At 48.7% G+C, this 19,854-nt stretch overlaps 1 protein-coding gene across 2 annotated transcripts in view; it reads right to left on the reverse strand.

The window, feature by feature from the left end:
• Positions 1 to 238: 238 nt before the first annotated feature.
• Positions 239 to 19,854, reverse strand: part of DYM (dymeclin) — a 378,609-nt gene continuing 358,993 nt past the window's right edge. For both annotated transcript variants that reach the window (XM_082641320.1, XM_082641321.1), the window contains one exon: positions 239 to 2,682. In XM_082641320.1, coding sequence (XP_082497446.1) covers positions 2,533 to 2,682 — 150 coding nt within the window. In that variant the 3' untranslated portion in view covers positions 239 to 2,532. The remainder of the gene's footprint in view (positions 2,683 to 19,854) is intronic.

Raw genomic sequence — 19,854 nt, forward strand, 5'->3', positions numbered from 1 at the left:
TGTTTACAGATCCTATGACACCAGCCTCAGTGGGTGATGTGGGAACCAGAGTTATGATTCTGAAGCTTTTTTGCACAGTGCCTTGAACTCTAGATAGGAAAGGTGCTACTGAACGGGGCACATTCTTTTAAAAATAAATATTATGACAGAACCCTTTGTTGAAGAGATGACACATTGCAGTAACAGCTCTGTATCTTGGGTAAAATCAGATGTTAATTTACAATCAAACACATGATGGTCTTGTATTGCCTCATTCTACACATTTTTACTTTGTGGAAAACCAAACAATTTTGAAGCAAATTAATGCAAGCATAATTCAAGCTTATCATTTAAATTTATTGTCATGTAATAAATCTTCCACAAAAATAAAGAGGAGACTCCTGGCGGATTTGCAGAGTGGAAGCAGTGATGCAGTGGTGTCTGGGAGTGTGTACTCACACACTTCCTCCGAGGCTGTAGCCCCAGCTCAGCTTTTAGGCCAGCGAGCACTTCTACTGTGTGCGTAATTAAAAGTGGCGGGGAGGGAGGGAGAGGACACTGCCAGAGAACGGGGCTTTGGGGGCACCTGGTGAGCCAGGTGGCCTGGGGAAGAGACTGCAGGACTCCCTCGATCAAGGCTTCCTTGGCAGTTTGCGCTCGACGACCGAGTTCTGGGGGACCATATCTCCTCCTGTCACAAGAACTGACAGTCCTGCAGCCCAGTGACTGCCCCATGGCACTTCCCAGTCCTCAGCCTCCTGGGTTAGTTCTGGGGTCCTACCAGGGGTTCAGCTGCTCCATGTGATCCTTTCAAAACTGTGTCTTGGTTTAAATGAAGGAAAGCGGATCAAAGTGCTTTGGAAACGAATTAAAGCTATATATCACGTTCCCATATAGGAAATAAAAATAATTGCTACCTGAAATGATTATCCAATCATTGCCCCTTTCTGACTGGAGGATTCCTCCTTCCACCTTCAAACTGCCTCTCCCCACGAGCCAGACTGAGCAGAAGCGCTTCACGTGACTCATCTGCGGGTCTGAGGCCCTGTCCCTGTGACCTTTAGTGAAGTACCAGAGTCCCCGGCCACTCGTGGAGACACGTCAGAGGCCTGAGGCTGAGGAAGCAGCGGGCAGGCCGCACGTGCCTCCTGGGTCCACCCGCCAGTGAGGGCCCTTCCTCAGTCAGTCAGCCGCAGGGAGCTTCGGTCTCAGCCCCTGTCCTGATGAAAATGAAACCGCCCGGCCGACCTCAGAGACTGCTGAGGGGATGGAGCAGCCAGGCTTTTCATGAGTGGAAACCACATGTCATGCTTTCAGCCTTTTCCAGAGCTCGTTGTGACAGAAGTTGTCTCTTCCCAGACCCTCAGAAGATGGTGATGAACCAAAATGACTCCAGCCTCCAGGCCGGGGACACAGGGACAGGGGAGAGAAGCTGCCTCCGATACAGATTAGGCAACGGCAGGCTGAAACGGGTGCTCGGTCGGTCTCATCTGGGATTACGTGCTTCCTATGCAGAAAAGCAAATACTTTTTGTGTCTTTGAGAGTGAAACTAGGCCGTGAAGGGGTGGCCACGGGCCTAGCGCGTGACTCGAAAGGCCTGTCCCCTCTGTCCCCAGTGCGCACTGCTCTGCTCAGGGCGACCCCAGCGGCTGTTTCCCTCAGAGAAGCTCAGGGAGACAACTGCGATCACACAGGCCCCAAAGAGTTTAAACAAAGTCAGAAGTGGAGAGAAAAACATGTGTTTACGCTCATGTGGAATACTGTATTAATCAAATTGGTCTCCTTTTTCTCCTATTAGTCTGGTTGAAGAAAAAAGATTGCTTTCAAAATGAAGCTTTTCTTTTCCCAATGATTAATACAGAGTAGATTAACTTAATTTGTGCTAGACTCCAATTTAATTCAGCTACAGCTCAGAGGCCAAATCCACAAAAAAGCTAATCTGGGCTTCATGAGAAGGAGCTACTTCTTTCTTTGAGGGAAAGATGCCAGGATCTAAAGGCTTATATCCAACCGCCTAGGCTTACATCATGGGCCTTCTGAAAGGCAACTGCATGCATACACGGCTTCATTTCCTTATTAATTCCTGTCTTGTCATCTTTTCAGGTTGATATTTCTCAATGTTGAAACACACACACACATGACCAAAACAAAAATCCTGAACATGCCGGGGTCGGGGTGGGGGGGCGGGAAAGAAAAGAAAAGAAAAGAAAAAGAAGTATGTACTGGTAAAGTGTTATATGCCTAAGGCATCAAGTTCCTGGAAAAGCTCTAGATTTTTGGTTTAGAAATAAAATCGCATGTGAACTAGCAGGTTTTTCCATTTATTAGTGTGTAACTCCCCTCCCCTTTTTTGCACTATAATCTAAACTGAGTGATCTACTGCCAACTGGCACCAACTCTCCAAACCCAAGTGTGCAAGGGAAACACGCCTGTGTGATCCTCTTTAATAGAAGATGCACCAGGGAATCTGTCTACCTCTGTTCCCCAGAAAGAAAATAACTAGAAGGGCTGCTTGGCTTGAGGGGGTCAGGGTGGGAGACGGCGTCCCGTCCTCAGTCGGAATCCATCGTGAACAGCTGGATGTCCTGCGGGTTCCAGTACAGGCCTACCGCTGAGTTGTACACCAGGGACCAGACATAGGGGATAAAAAACTCCTCAGGCTGCTCCTCTTCCACATATTTGAATTTCAGTTCTGGAAATTTCTGCAACGAAAAGAGGATGATGTAATCAATCTCACAGCCCCATTGGAAAGCAGCAGTAGCTTATACGCGGCATGTGTGCAGGGTGCAGGGAGCCCACCTTCCCTGACTGGTCGGAGGGCCTGTGAGCCCCGGGGCCGCAGATCCAGCTTCCAGATGACTCTGGAGGACACGTGGATCACCTGTAGGAAGGGGACAACCGCACCGGCCCTGGTCAGGGACGTCAGTGTGCTGAGGGGAGCAGGGACCTGGACGGGAGGAGGTGGGGTGAGAGACCTCGGGCAGGGAAACAGGCCCCGCCCAGGTACAGACAGTGTTTGACAAAGACTATCCACTGCACCACTGGGCTACTGATGGCTGGGCCTCCTTGAGACGCTTCCCTCTCAGGGCTGCGTCACCGTGGGGGTGAAGACCTCCCTTTACAGCTCCTCAGCCTTGACTGTGCGGGCAGGCAGCGCCCACGGTGGGCCTCGGCACAGCTCGAGCCCCCTCTTCCCCCCCCTGGCGGCGGGGGCGGCGGGGGCGGTTCCTGGCTCTACAAAGGCTTCCAGGCGACCGGGCCCCTCTCTGCGGTCCCAACGCGCAGGTTCGAGGCCCTGTAAGTAGCACTTCCACTGCAGCGTTTCGCCAGGATTCGGGCTCTTGATTTTCTGAGTTTACTCCTGACCTCTTTATTTCAGCCAGGGCAGAGGACGTGATTCCTCCTTCAGCAGCCTGAGGGGCTGCTGGAATCTACTAAAAGCCCCCCGGCCGCCTCCCAGGCGAAGGTGATTCTGACAGGAGTGGCTGCAGTTCGGTGACCTGTGTCCCCGGGTGGGGCGGGGAGAAGGGGGCAACAGTGTCCTAAGACGAGGGGTACGGCGGAAGGTCGCGGGAGAGGGCTGAAAGGGACAAGAGGGGGGGGGAAACACACACACAGAACGCGTGGCCCACGGGGGCAGAGATTTCTATACCCATTGTGTTTGTCGCTGTGTCTCCTTAAAGGGTGGCCAGACACTTAATAAACAACTTGATGAATGAATCAATGAAACAATCAGCCGTATAAGGACCAACGATGTCCCCGGCACAATGATAAATACTTTACGTATATTATCTTGCTCAATCCCTCTTACGTGAGTCATTCATTGATTATCATACTGGTTGGACGTCCGCTTCTCTGCACCAGGCCGTGTGTGCACCAGGGCCTGGGGATACACAGTCCCTGTCCTCACGGAAGGTGCCTTCTCGTGGAGCAGAGGGACAAACAGAAGCAGCAGCAGCAACAAAACAATGATAACAGAGTAGGAAGAAGGGAAGGACTAGGGGCTCGAGGCCTGAGGGAGGCGGGGAGGGGCAGCCAGATGAAGAGGGAACAGCACGGAGGGAAGGCATGAGGCGCTTGATGCTGGAGGGAGGAGGAGGGGGGAAGGGAGAGGAAGCCCTGGTGAGCAGGGCCCAGAGGGGAGGATGCCGCCACATGAAGAACCCTGGCCTCGACGTGAAGGCCCCGGAAGCCTTTGAAGGGTCTCAGAAGGGGGCTAGATGAGAGTGGCTCTGTGCAGGGACCACTCCGATCACAGAGTGGAGAACTGGAGGGCATCCGGCAGGGACAGGGCCTGGTCCAGGTGAAGGGCAAATGGGCCTGAACTAAAATGACACTAGTTGGGTGGATTTAAAAGATTTTAAACAGAAAAGGGGGTGGAGTTAGAGCTTTTTTTTTTTTTTTTTTTTTTTTTTTGCGGTACGGGGGCCTCTCACTGTTGTGGCCTCTCCCGTTGCGGAGCACAGGCTCCGGACACGCAGGCTCTGCGGCCATGGCTCACAGGCCCAGCCGCTCCGCGGCATGTGGGATCTTCCCGGACCGGGGCACGAACCCGCGTCCCCTGCATCAGCAGGCTGACTCTCAACCACTGCGCCACCAGGGAAGCCCCAGAGTTAGAGATTTTTAAGACAACATTTGCAATGATTAAGACTAAACATCTAAGTGCTGGATCCTCAGAGTTCCAGAATGATGCCAGAGGGGCGGCGTTAAGCAGGAAATGCTTTGTGGCAAGGTGAGTTTTGAGCTAAATCTTAAAGAAGTGTATAGGAATTCGTGCAAAGGAGGGTCCTCTGGTCATGGATGTTACTTCAGCATACCACAGACGGCACAGCCCCCATCTGTTATGGCTTTAACGAAAACCAATTCTATTCCACAGCCCCCAGGGCATCAGTAAATATAGAATATACACAAATGGGCTTTATAAGTGGCCCAGACTCCAGCACTACCTACCCCTATATCCTCCCTCCTACACTTTTTACCCCATACTTTGCAAAACTACTCAGGTTTAATGCAAACCCAAGCCTTTTCAGACCACCAGTGTTTCAAATCAGTTCTTTAGTATCATCAGTGTAAGGCTGAAAGTCTCCGTGTGCGCTGAGGGCCACACTGATTACAGTGCAGGGGACAAGTCCTCCCACTGCGCTCGTGGGGTCATTCTGGCTGACGACGTATGATCAGCTCAGGGATGTGACACCACTTCCTGCACGTACTGATCTGACTGGACTTCAGTGAGGTCCCCCAGCCTTCCATTCCCTTGCCATCCACCCACTAAGTCTCCTTGAACCTCTCCCACCCTGGGCCGAACCCCCCCGCCCCGTTCTCTGGGTGCACCATAGCCGCTCAGCAGCTGGGTGGTCTCTGGGGGCCTGGGGCTTCCTTGATGAGCCTCCTCACATGTTCTGTGCTGCTTCCGGCCTGGCACGGGGTTCTCAGGGGTGGGGACAGGGTTCCTGGAGGCGGCAATAGGCCTCTGTCCTGGAATCAGGTGTCTTATAGGTAGCAACACCATGATCTTCTTTCCCATGACAAATCTGCATTGGTAGCAGCAGGGTGTAGCACGCAGCTGCCACCAACCAAGCACCCCCTGAGCACCAGGTCGGTCTGCAGGCTCCCCACTTGTGTTGTGGTCAGTCACCACGGTGTCCTGCTGAGGCCCACGTGGCCAACCCCACCAATGGAAGGTGAAGCGGGGCCTGGAGCAGCTAAGCGGCTGGTTCTAGGTCACACAGCCTGTGGGCTGGAGTCAAGATGGAAGCCTGGGTCTGACTGGGTGGGACCCAGTTTGAAAAGAGATACCACAGTCATAGCCACCCTAGTGCTTTGTCCTAAAATGCAATTCTCCAAGGCTCCACGGGGCCCTTCGGGGTTAGTCCTGTGCCCTTCCACTGTATGGACAGAATGCAGCGCACACACTGCTGCTCCTGATAGAAATGACGGAGCCCACAATGATGCCAAGAATCAAGAAAGTATGGGGGAGGGGCTTCCCTGGTGGCGCCGTGGTTGAGAGTCCGCCTGCTGATGCAGGGGACGCGGGCTCGTGCGCCGGTCCGGGAAGATCCCATATGCCGCGGAGCGGCTGGGCCCGTGAGCCATGGCCGCTGAGCCTGCGCGTCCGGAGCCTGTGCTCTGCAACGGGAGAGGCCACAGCAGTGAGAGGCCTGCGTACCGCAAAAAAAAAAAGAAAGTATGGGGGACTGTGTGTGAAGAAGAAAAGAACTTTACCCCCTAATAATGAGGATGCAAGTCCTAGTTCTTGGAATGGCCTCAACTTTAGAAAACTTCTCACGCTGCCTTGGAGAGAAGTGAGGGGCTGGGGGAGCGGAGGTGGTGGTTTGAAAAGGCCAGAGCCCCCCACATTGCCCCTTTCAGCTGGAATAATAACCTCCTACATTTCTAAGTGGTAATGTCACCAACAAGGCGCGCTTGTTGCTCACAGTGATAAAAATGACTAAAAGATGTGAAACCTTTTCTCCATCGAGTGACATATTTAGGGGTGTTCCTACGAAGGCAGGCCTTAGGAAAGGGTGTGAGGCAACTTACCCGAGACTGCTTTCTGTACCTCCAGGGAGGGTGGGATGGGAAGTAAAACGAGCAAGCTGCTTTCCTAAGAATTCCCTCCAACTGAATTAAAGAAACTTAGGCAAAGCCTGCTCAGTGGGGTGGCCCTATGTTCATGTGCTGGCACTAAGTCTACCCGCCCTCATGGTTTTGGGGAAATTCTGATGACTTTCCAGTTAGGAAGAGTAATGAATCAAAGACTGCCTTTAGATCACACACAGGCAGATCTAGGAAAGGCCACCAGGAGAAGCACCTGGAACCCCCATGGTTACCCTTCCACCACCTGGTGAAAACGGAGCTGAAAATGCCTCGTTTTTAGTCTTGGCTCGAGTTTAAGTCAAAACAATAATCCATCTCACTCTGGAGTTAAGTGTCATAAACAAAATCTCAATGGAGGGTGATATCCAGAGTGGCAAGAATATCCATATATAATATAAAACAGTACATAAAAAATAGTATAAAAAAGTATACACTTTACCTGACAACAGCAATGTATTTCATTATGAAGTTTTTCAAGCTGATCAATGATTATTTCTATAGAAGTTCTCCGTAAAAACTTAATTAATTCTGAGATTATGGGTAACGTTTATAGCTACCATAACTGATTACGTACTACATAGCAGGAATGTTCAAACACTTGACATACAGTTACTCATTTAATCTTCGAAGTAACTAGAAAAAGTACCTGAAAAGCAGGCATATGATTTGAGTCCTAGGCCCCCCTTTCCTCATTCATTCATTCTTTCATTCAGCAAATACTTACTGAGGGCCTACTGTGTAGCAAGCACAGTACTAAAAACATAGCTGTGAATAAGATGTATACAATCTCAGCATTTAAGAGCTGAAAGAAAGTCCAATCCGTATTAGCCAGGTGACTTGGGACAAGTCTTGTACCCTCACTCAGACTCAGGCTCTTAAAAGGTAGAGTTTACTCTACTCTGAGATTTTGAATTTAACCATTCTATTTCACAGAAATGAGATGAGCCATGTAAAAGCGCCTAACACACTTTTGACGAAGCACTCAATAAATGTTGGCTATTATGACTGACATTGAAGTGATATGCAAATGTAAGGTATGCTCTTATTTTAGAACTTTCAGTGATCAAATCTAAAGACTAGAAATACCCCCTGGCCTGGTCCTAAGCCCGTGTCTCTTATTCTACCCAACTGGACACTTCTCACTTGGCAACCCTGTTTCCTGACTCTGTTATTAATAACAGAAACATAGGATTTCCCTGGTGGCACAGTGGTTAAGAATCCGCCTGCCAATGCAGGGGACACAGGTTTGAGCCCTGGTCCAGGAAGATCCCACATGCCGCGGAGCAACTAAGCCCAAGTGCCACAACTACTGAGCCTGTGCTCTAGATAGAGCCCGTGAGCCACAACTACTGAAGCCCACATGCCTAGGGCCCGTGCTCTGCAACAAGAGAAGCCACCACAATAAGAAGCCCGTGCACCGCAATGAAGAGTAGCCCCGGCTCGCCTCAACCAGAGAAAAGCCCGCACGCAGCAACGAAGACCCAACACAACCAAAAATCATAAATAAATAAAATAAAATAATAAAATAAATAAATTTATTTAAAAAAAGAAACATTGGGCTTCCCTGGTGGCGCAGTGGTTGAGAGTCCGCCTGTCGATGCAGGGGACACGGGTTCGTGCCCCGGTCCGGGAAGATCCCACATGCCGCGGAGCAGCTGGGCCCGTGAGCCATGGCTGCTGGGCCTGCGCGTCCGGAGTCTGTACTCCATGTGAAAACCCAGGAACAAGTGCTGACAAATAGCTTAAAAGTGACAGACTCATCTTCATTAACATTTTTAAAGAACACAGTTCTGTCACTGCGAGAAGCTAGGTTCTGAAGAACTGCCTTCTGTCTGTCTCAGAGTCCTCACTTGGTGAACGGTGAGTTAAGTGAACGAACGCGTGGCTTCACGTCTGCCCACAATCCTGTGACGTAGCTGTTTAACTCAACTGGAGCTGAGGACTGGCTCCGAGGGGGGCATGCGGCCATGTGATGAGAAGAGAAGGGTCACCTCTAAGCCGTATTTGACACCAGGCTCACCGTCCCCCTGGATGATTATGCGGCACGTTCAACAACCTCCGACAGGGGTGTGGCATCTAACCCCGAGGGGCCCTGGCTGAAGCGGCTGAGGTGACCAGGAGCGAGGACGCCAGGCCTTCTGCTAGCTCACAGGGCCCACCCCGCTCAGGGGAAGTGACACGCTGACAGTGCCCACGTGCCGGTGCCTTTCACTTCGCCCACGACCACCCGGTAGCAAAAGCGGCACCTCTCAGCTCATCGGCGTATCTCCTTCACGGCAATTGGGGTTTAGCTTGTGTGTGTGTTTGTTTACTCGGGTACTATGTTTCCCCACTAGAATACAGGCCCCAAGAGGGCAGGGACCTTGCGAGCATCTGGCATACTACTGACACTTAGGAAATGCTTGTTGAATGATGAGTTAAATGAAAAAGCGCGTGACTTCAAATCTGCACATAATCCTGTGACGTAGGTGTTATTAACTCTATTGAATGACTAAGAAAACCAAGGTTCAAAAGGATAAATAACAGGCCAAAGAGGACAGAGCTAGGACGTGGTAGAGCCAGAGGCCGAAGGAAACTACACCTCTCCGCCGGGGCCTCTCCAGAGGCAACAGGTACCCAGCCGCGGGTTTCTTGAAAATGTCTATATCCTACATGGACGGGAGGTTTCCATGTCTTACCAGTAATGATAATGTGCCTCAAACACTTCTTCCATGTCCCCTAGCCACCAAGTCGCTAACCCTTTGTGCCTGAGTGTCCTCACAGGGAAGGGATGGAACTGATCTCCGGCTCTGGAGTCCAGGTGACCCCAGGCTGGGGGGTCAGGAGGCCTTTGCTCTGTCTTGGCTCAGCTACTGGCAGGCTGAACAGTTTGGGGCAAGTCACAGCATTTCTCCAGGACGCAGGGATCTCATCTTGTGTAAAATGAAGGACCTTTAAGCTCCTTCTGATTCTATTGGGTGTGGTTTTACAAGATGACCCCAGTAAGGTCTACACACTGGCATTCTCTGCATGCCTCCCGGGCTCTGCTAGGCCCAGCTGGAGAAAGGGCTGAATGAGTTGGGTTCAGTGGGAACCCCCAAGTCAAGCACTTGCTGGTTTGCACTTAGCCAGGCTTCACCTGGGGCAGTCTCAGTGGAGAAGGTCAATATCTGAAGGTTCCTGAGCTGTCCTGTGGGTTGACAGCAGTTGGTTTTAAAGGCTGAGACTCCCAATTGCTTAAAATCAAGACAAACACGAGGCCATGGTTGAGCTGCTGTGGCCTGAGAGCTCGTGGCTAAGTGGGCTGAGGTCCCAGGCGTGGCCCCGTCTGTGCTAGAGAATGAAGGCCCGGCCCCTTCCATGGAGCGTGCACCACTGGACATGCGGGAACCCAAAGAGCAAGCACAAACAGAGCAGCACGAACATACTTCTATTACGAGCAAAACCCGAACACTGCAGACAGCACGCTTGCACGCCCCTCGAGCTCCAGTACCAGTTCCTCTCGCCTCAAGGCTACAAGTGAGCTGTGAGATATTATTTCTTTTTCTTTTTTTGCAACTTTCCTGTAACTATTTTTTAAATTCTTTATACAATTTTTTAACATCTTTATTGGAGTATAATTGCTTTACAATGGTGTGTTAGTTTCTGATATTATTTCTTGAGTTATTTGCTTGAAACTTTTCACCAGCACTCAAAAGGTTCATAAAGGGGGGTAAAACACAATTAGCAAGAAAAACAGAGCATGTTGTCTAGGACTGGCTACAACAAAGTGAACATAACAAAGCACAAGGTAAAAAGCTTCCTTTTTCCTGCAATGAGTTGTTTTTAAGATAGTGTACTGGGAACATTTTAAAAGGGTGAATAATACGCATAAATCGCAAAAGAGTTTGGAAAACACTGTTCAGTTGACCTGATGGAATGGGAATGCAGCCTCGGCGTAACTAGCTGTGTCCAAGCTGCACCAAATTTGACACCCCCCAAGTCTCCCTGTCTATCTAGCCAGAGAGAGAGCCCACATGGGCTGAGAGTGAAACAGACTTTCTTAAAAACATGTGCTCCTCGGGACTTCCCTGGCACTCCAGTGGTTAGGACCCAGTGCTTTCACTGCCGTGGCCTGGGTTCTATCCCTAGTCAGGGAACTAAGATCCCACAAGCCATGCGGCCAAAAAAAAGAAGGGCTTCTCTGGTGGCGCAGAGGTTGAGAGTCTGCCTGCCGATGCAGGGGACACGGGTTCGTGCCCTGGTCCAGGGGGATCCCATATGCCGCGGAGCAGCTGGGCCCGTGAGCCATGGCCGCTGAGCCTGCGCGTCCGGAGCCTGTGCTCCACAATGGGAGAGGCCACAAAGGTGAGAGGCCTGCGTACCGCAAAAAACAAAACAAAAAAACAAAACAAAACAAAAAAAGAAAAAGAAAGAAAGTGCTCCTTTAATCCTCTTAGAAGTCTGAGAGCTAAGGAAAAGAAAGGCAAACGGTTTTATTTAGCACTAATGACACTGGGGACACATTTTGTCAGAATTCAGTCCAAGAAATGTCATAGTCTGAATGCCAGATCAACAACCTAGAAAAAATCACTTTCCTTTATGTTCTTTTCAAGCCTGTGGAGAACGCTAATGCCATCCTGTGATGGCTGGGGGAAGCCCAGCTTCCTCACTCTAGAGTGTCTTCACTCCTGACCCGGCCAGCAGGGCCCAGGCCACCTGGGCCTTCTCCCACCTCTACCTCATCTCCCCTCTCCCCTTCTCAGGCCCCTGTGGGCTCCAGCCAGTGACTGCTGGGTGGATGTGCTTGAGGCTAAGGCTCTGGGAAAGCGGAGGAGGGAGGTCTGCGGGGACGGGGGCTTTGATTTGACAGTTACGGCAAGAATTCATCTGGAAGGGGCTAGCAGAGGGCGGGTTGCTGGTCACCACAGGCCCAGGCTTTCGCCCCTCTCTTTCTGAGACAGTTGTCTTGTGACTCAGCTCAACGAGGAGGGAAAAACCATCTCTCAAGCTTGGAGCTTGGTCTCAATCCAAAGCTACTTACAACAATCTTGTTGTTTTGACTTTTGGAGCCAGAGGTAATGCTAGACTCTCAAGTTTGGCCGGAATGTTTTTATCAGCTCCAGTGAATCAACCCACCGCAGTGGGACATCCGGACGCCCAGCCCAGAGACAAAGCAAAGGTCTGATTTGGTGGTTGAGGCTCGGGTATAATAAGCAGACCCAAAGCTTTAAAGACTGTCTCTGCTTCAGCCATGTGATCTGGTGAAAACCCACAGGAAGTTCAGCGAACAGATGTAGGGCTCAACTGCAATAATTTTATTACCACAAAAGTTCAATGGAGTTTTCCCCCTTCCACCATTATATAGATAGCATCAGAAACTCGAGCAAGCCCCTGGCATGTTTCCAGAAAGTTTAGTGCAATTTAAAATCAAATAGCTATATAGCACATTACAAAAAATTCTTTCAAAGACCGTTTCAAGCCTCTGAACAGACAAGGGATGGGTGATGGTCAGTAGCTCGGCCGGCCGGCACTGCTGGGAGAGGGCGTGCGACAGGATGGACGAGGTGAGTTACTGCTGGCAGCACACACGTGGGCCGTGGTGGGCAGGTTCCATGCAGATGGAAAGTACCCTGTTTCAAGCTTCTGTCATAAGATATCCAGGTAGGCAATTACATACAATTATTTTATCCACAGGTGAATTTGGGATGAGCCAGTTTCCCTTCCATTCCTTCCCTCATTTACTCTCATTGTGTAAACGCTGGTCCTTCAGTGATGGGTCCTTAAACTAAACACTGGTAAGAGCCACCTATATACGAAGCACTGTGCTTGAGGCCGTAGAGGAAAGAAAGAGGAATAACTGCTGCTCCTCTAAGAGGGGTTATAGTTTAGCAGAATGAACAAGAACAGTGGGAGCATGACACAACATGGAAGCGCACTGCCCCAGAAGGCTGCCCTCCCAGGCAGACTGGCCAACACTGGGGTTGGAAGACTGTAGGTGGCTTTGAACAGCAAACTCTAGGAGAAGCATCTATCTATATGATCAGTTCAGCTAAACTGAGCTTCCCTGGTGGTGCAGTGGTTAAGAATCTGCCTGCCAATGCAGGGGACATGGGTTTGATCCCTGGTCTGGGAAGATCCCACATGTCGTGGAGCAACTAAGCCCGTGAGCCACAACTACTGAGCCTGCATGCCACAACTACTAAAGTCTGCATGCCTAGAGCCTGTGCTCTGCAACGAGAAGCCACTGCAATGAGAAGCCCACACACCGCAAGAAGAGTAGCCCCCGCTCGCGGCAACCAGAGAAAAGCCTGCGCGCAGCAACAAAGACCCAACACAGCAAAAAATAAATAAAATAAAAATAATAATTCAGCTAAATTATGGTCTGAACAGGCCTGAGCTGCAGGCTCTTCTATGTGTGATGGAAAGAGCTGCAAATGGATCAAATATTATTACTTACTTGACAAAAAGGAGATAAGCACTGGTCTATGAATAACAGCAACACTGAATGTGGAGCAGTCCCATTTTATGCAAATCAGTTTCAAAATTAAATTCAAAATATAGAAAATTATAAAGGGCCATTGATTGAAAGTTACAAATGAAGAAATACAAAGCTAAAGTTAAGAAGCCCACCATGAGGTGGCTCAGAAGACAGTTATAATACCTTGCATATCTAAGAGCACGATGGCTGGCTGGGCAGTGGGGACCTCAGGGGCTCCCTGGGAAGTAAGTTACCACCAAGAAGAGAGCTACAAGGTGAGCGGACACCTGTCCTGAAAGCTCAGGTCAGGCGACCACCTCTGAATATTACAAGTGACACTAATGATGTCTGTGACCGGTGGCAAAAAATTAAAAAAACTCTTAGGAAAACAGAGGATACAACAGAAGGTTGAACCCACACTTGTGAAGAGCTGTCCACCATCATGCCATCAGCCAGAATCTGAAGCCCACTGGAATCTGAAGCCTGAGCAAAATGTCCCTGTTAGACCCTTCTCTCACAGGTCCAGGTTAAGGTGGGTCATGAAAAGGAGGATGTCTTCAGTTTGAAATTTCTCTCTATTTTCTGGGGGTTGGTGCGGGGGCCCAAAGGAGAAGGAAGTAAGGGCAGGTTCTCCCGCCACAGGGGAAGTTTGAGAAAGGCCTTGACAGATGGGTTATGACCTGTGGGGGAGGGACTGGGGGCAGGGAGGAAGTTGGCATTGCATGGGGAGAGACCCCTGTGAGCAAACAGCGAGGCCGATGGCTCACCCGTGGGCCTGGAGAGTCGTGTGGGACCAGCGCCCAGGCTCGAAGGCCAGCAGCCGGGGACGCTGCTGGAAGGACAGCACGCAGACAGGGAGGGGCCTTGAAGGCCGGGACAACAAGTGTCCATTCGGTGAGCTTAGAGTTGAGAGAATAGGTTCAATGCGGTTAGAAATGTCTAATTCAAAAGTCATTAGTTCGGGCTTCCCTTGTGGTGCAGTGGTTAAGAATCTGCCTGCCAGTGCAGGGGACATGGGTTCAAGCCCTGGTCCGGGAAGATCCCACATGCCATGGAGCAACTAAGCCCGTGCACCACAACTACTGAGCCTGTGCTCTAGAGCCCGCGAGCCACAACTACTGAGCCTGCGCTCTAGAGCACGCAAGCCACAACTACTGAAGCCCGTGTGCCTAGAGCCTGTGCTCTGCAGTAAGAGAAGCCACTGCAATGAAAAGCCTGCGCACTGCACTGAAGAGTGGCCCCCGCTCACTGCAACTAGAGAAAGCCACGCACAGCAACAAAGAAACAAAGCAGCCAAAAGTAAAATAAATTAAAAAAAAAAGTCATTAGAGCTGAGATGGCAGTGGAAGTTGCCAAGTGTGTAAACTCCTCAAGAAGACTGAGCTGCAGTATTGAGTCAAAGCCCCTGTTTTGAAGGCAAATCAATTCCAATTCAGAAGCCTGGGAAGAGGAGAATGTTTTGATTCCACGGTGGCAGATGAAGGGCAAAAGGAGAGAATTTACTGGCAGAACTTCTTGTGCTGAAAGTGAGCCCAGAGGGGGAGCCACAGATAATTGGAATTGCTTGCCCTTCCTGCAGTGGGCTCGTTATTTTGGACAGGACTCAGATACCTGGCCAAGAGAGTGAGATGTCAGAAAAATAAATGCATTACTATGAAATAGAAGTCTAAGTAGAATATAAGCTCAATGAGGGCAGGGATTATTTTTTCTTCCCCACTGATGCATCTACCAGTGCTTAGAATATGGCCAGGGGCTTAACAGATACTTGTTGAGTGAGTGAATAAAGGAATGAATGAACAAAGAGGTAAAAATGGCTGTTTGTAGAAAAACTAAGAGTTATGGGGGGCGGAAAATGAGTTGGGAAAATTGAGTCCTGCACTGGGTGAGTTAGTGGAATAACTGCCCAAATTTATTTGGGATAAAATGAGCCAAACTAGGCCCATGTCACTTTGAGAAGAAAATGAACTCACTTACTGGGATTTGGGGGCAATACTTCAAATCTAATGGATTAATTTACTTCTCAAATTGCCTGTTCTCCTTGCTTACCAGTATCCTACCACCGTCATATTGTCACTTACCTAGGAAAATCAGATCCCGAATAATGGATGACATTAATCTAGATGGTGATGGTCATATTTTATGTTTCAATATATCTAATTATGGAACATAAAGTGAGCTCATGCACTAGTCATGAACTGATGTATAATATGTAAACAGAGACAAGTTCCATTTTTAATGAGTCCTTTACTTTTTACTCGTCAAGACTGTAATATTTTTTTTAAAAAAAGGGGAGGATATGGCCTCAAAATGTAACATGTAAGAGTCCTAACTACTGTGTCTGTGACAATATTTCTTTACACACATTTTTTTTCAGATTAATATGTGAATTAAGTGGGAGTGGGAGATGCAGATTTGGAGAAAGATTCTGAATCATGTTTAGGCAAATTCTGGCAAAGCAAGGATCTCTGCCATGTATGAAATGTCCATGCTGGGAGTTACATGTGGGTGACATATGGTGGGTGTGGGGGCAAGGGCACATGAGAGGCTTTGCTGGCACGCCCCTGCCCAGACTGATGTGTCTCTGAGTGAAGGAGAGTTTGTGTGATTATATCAGGCGAGAAGACAGCCTTTGCCACAGTACATCAGAAAGATATCCGGGAAACAGAATTCCTACTAAGACAAATGCACAGATAGGAAGTTGTCTTTGATTTCTTAAGAGTTATCTCCTTTGAACATTCTTAGGATTTACGTTATCAGCAAATGTGACAGCTTTTCAAGCCTTCAAGGGGCATCACCCATTCTTAGAAAAGTCATGCCTTAATTATTCTTTAGCAAGAAGTTGAAATGAGGCTCTGAGAATCAACGTCCCATGTATCTACTATATAAGAGGGTTTTTTTCCTCTGCTTATGGAAAGAACAATCTATGCCCAGTGTTATATGAAAGCCTTGTGGTTGCTAAACCAATGACGTTTTCGTCAATCTACTTGGAGAAAATCCCACTTAAATCCCATGATTCTAAACGTAAGCATTTTACAACATAAAATTCAGTCTCAGTGCTTCCTGTGGCTGTATCTCCCAGTGATGCAAGCATGATCCGTGAGTGGAAGAGCCGGACCTGTGACTTCCTGTCAGATGCAACAGTCCTGGCCCCGTGGTTACTCCAACATGTGTGAGCAATGAATTAAAAGCACAAAATTAGGTTTGTGTCCTTCTCTACAGTCATGAGGACTAACAAAGGGAATTAGGAAATGTAGAGGAAAAGGAACAGAAGCAGAATGCTCCAGATGATTCCTGATAATCCTATTAGCTGTTAGGAAGCGAGTCCACCTTAGATTTCACTCAGGGACGGTTATGTCAATGTCAGGCAGAGCAATCTAGAAGATGGGCTCCCCCAGCTTCAACTAGACAGGTCTAGGTCAGCTAGAAAAATTCGTATTACTTTCCTGAACCTTGACACTAAGGGATCCTGGAATCACAGAATATCAGCACTAGAAGAGGCTCCCAATTTTGAAAAGAAGGTACAAAAATGTACAAATAAAACCACAAAAATCCTTAACAGTCATTAGTCTACCAAGTTAAATGGAATTCATATTAAATGACTAGTGTATAAGTTGATTTCTTCAAGAAATTGTTCTAAGATAGGGAACACATTCATTACCTCAGCCCAAAACGCCCTCAGACTCAGGCTCGTTCCTTTTTGGGAAACAGTTGACACTTTCCAAAAATTTAAAAAAAAAAATGCTATTGATAAAATAGTTGTGTTTTTTATCTCCTTGAAGCTAGTAAACATATTAAATGATTCAAAAGCTTGATTTGGTGTCACGCATCACATTGTAAGATATCGTTTCACTGTGGTCTTTTTCCTTTTTAATATAAATTTATTTATTTACTTATATATATATTTTATTTTTGGCTGCGTTGGGTCTTCGTTGCTGCATGCGGGCTTTCTCTAGTTGCGGTGAGAGGGGGTTACTCTTCGTTGCGGTGTGCGGGCTTCTCATTGCGGTGGCTTCTCTTGGGGTGGGGCACAGGCTCTAGGTGTGTGGGCTCAGTAGTTGTGGCTCACAGGCTCTAGAGCGCAGGCTCAGTAGTTGTGGCTCACAGGCTCAGTTGCTCCGCGGCATGTGGGATCTTCCCGGACCAGGGCTCGCACCCGTGTCCCCTGCATCGGCAGGCGGACTCTCAACCACCGCGCCACCAGGGAAGCCCGATGATGCTGACGTTAACAGGAGACAGATTCAGAATACGAAGCGTCAAGAGCTCTTTCTAACCCACGGTAGTAACGTTCTCTTTGGCTTGAAGTTCTAACTGGGTCATGTAGGATCCTACTCGCAGCCCATCTTCTTAATAGCTCAGTGCTACGTGCACAACTCCCCCAAAGTGCAGAGTGGCCAAACAGGCAAATTGTTCATGGGCTTTGGGTTAACAATTTTAATTCCATTACTTGGACAAAGGTCTCCCTGCAGTGAGAACGGGAAGGCAAAGATTATGACAAGCTGAAGAATGGAAAAGGCTAGACAAAGAAATTTTTCCCTCTAGGGTTCCAAGAAATACCCTGGGAGGGCTTATACAGAATGAATGAACCAGCGGCCAGTGGCTGACCACTAAGTAACAAGCACCCCTGCCCCGCCTCCCTCAGCCCCCCCCGCTGCCACCCGCACTCCCCGCCAGCCAGTGACTGTGCTGGTGCTGGCCCTGCTGTGAGGGTAGAGAGGGACTCCCAGCCCAGCCAGCAAATGAGAAATGCGGAGGGGGGGGGCTGAAGAAGACGTCAGAGTTTCCCAAGTCATTCCAGTCACCTTCCCATTTCTTCGGCTATCACTCTCTGTTCCCACTTCCCTGAAACAGAGGCAGGACCTTTAAGACAATTCAGAGAGACCTGACAGCCACACAACAGGCTCAGGGTCCTTCTTTATTCTAGCACCACAATGAAATAGAACAGCTAAACAGCCCACTAAAGAGAAGGTATTTTTATTGTCAATATTATGGCAGAAGAGAAAAATACTTCAAATTCTCTGCTATCCAAAACCAACACAGAGAGAGGATACTAAACAAGGCACAGGTGATGTGATCACAAATCAAATCCTGGATCTCAGACCACATGCCACTGAAGAAGACACTCACGGAAAGCTAATGAACGTGAAGACGTTAACACTTGGAAGCTGAAACACAGATCAAGTCTTCCATTTACAAAAGCCTATTCTTTGCCATTCCTGAATCCTGCTTTTACCCTTTCCTATACCAAAAAACACAGGTTTTAAGTTTCATGTCTTAGTGTGTTGTTAGAAGTTTAAAAACTGGCCCCCATATCTAAAATGGAGTATTGTGCAGGCTTCAGGGCAGGCTGGAAATTTAACTGCATTGGTATATATGCATGTGACTTCGATTTTTTTCCCATAATTTTCTTATGAAGGGAATGCTTTACAACTTTATGAATAAGCAATAACACTGCAGGCAGATAAAAAAAAAAAGTATGCTCAGAGGTGGCAAAACAGTGGTAATAACCACCAGGACCAGGAGGCCCAGAAAAGAGTGACTCTACACGGTGTGAAGAGGGCTGCTCCCGGAGCCCCAGGCTTTCTGCTGACACGGCTCATGTCCTGGGTCAAAGCATCACATCTACCCTTTCACCTCTGTACAGTCTTGAAAAGGGGTATTTTGCAAACTGGAAATGTAAAATAAAAAGGACTGTCCTGGGGCTTCCCTGGTGGCGCAGTGGTTAAGAATCCTCCTGCCAATAGAGGGGACATGGGTTCGATCCCTGGTTGGGGAAGATCCCACATGCCGTGGAGCAACTAAGCCCATGAGCCACAACTACTGAGCCTGCGCTCTAGAGCCCGCAAGCCACAACTATTGAGCCCACGTGCCACAATTACTGAAGCCTGCTCGCCTAGAGCCCATGCTCCGCAACGAGAAGACACTGCAATGAGAAGCCTGCGCACTGCAACGAAGAGTAGCCCTCGTTCACCATAACTAGAGAAAGTCCGTGCACAGCAATGAAGACCAAACGCAGCCAAAAATGAAAGAAAGAAAGGAAGGAAGGAAGGAAGGAAGGAAGAAAGAAAGAAAGAAAGAAAGAAAAGAGAAAAGAAAAAAAAAAAAGGAGTGTCCTTTGTATATGGAGGCCGTAGTCCCGGCCCTCAGCCTCGTTAATGCAGATCCTTTTAGGTGTGCGTTTTTCTCTGATCCAGCCACACACCTTCAAAAGGGACTGGTTTCTTTACTGGCTTGTGGCCCCAGAACAGGGAGGGGGACCAGGTAGTGATAAGCGACTGTCATGAAACATTCTAACCCACGGCTTTCTCAGCCACCCCCAGACCCCTTCCTCCACACTTTCAAGAAGCTGGAACTTCATCCTTCGTCTGGGCCCTCACACTTCTGTCCACCACTAAATGACACTATTTTTTAAAAACCTTATAAGGATGCAGGCTCTTCTGGAATTCCTCCAATTTCAAAGTTTCACTCTCAAGTTCTTGAAAATGAGGGCAGTTCCTGAAAGGCAGGTATAGCAACCGAGGACAAAAGGAAAATCATAAATTGCTTATTAGTCAAAAGAACTGTGCTAAAGATGCTGCAGCTATATGTAAGCCCCATTAGGTGCAAAGCAACCTGAATAAAAGATTCAAATGTGTTTTGAGCTGAATGGAAATTCTAAAACTGAGGAAAAAGAGATAAATCATCTGCAAGTCTTAAATAGCAGGACATGTACCCAAAGGGCCAAAGACCTGGGGATAATGGTGGTCAGAAAGAGCAAGGCAAGGAGGCTGGGAGTTGTGCTTGTTCCTGTTTTCTCTGTGGCAGTGGCTCTATGTGCTGTGGGGACAGGCAGAGGTGGGAC

This window comes from Mesoplodon mirus (genome assembly GCF_964341445.2).
Source record: "Mesoplodon mirus genome assembly, chromosome: 13".
Taxonomy (NCBI): domain Eukaryota; kingdom Metazoa; phylum Chordata; class Mammalia; order Artiodactyla; family Ziphiidae; genus Mesoplodon; species Mesoplodon mirus.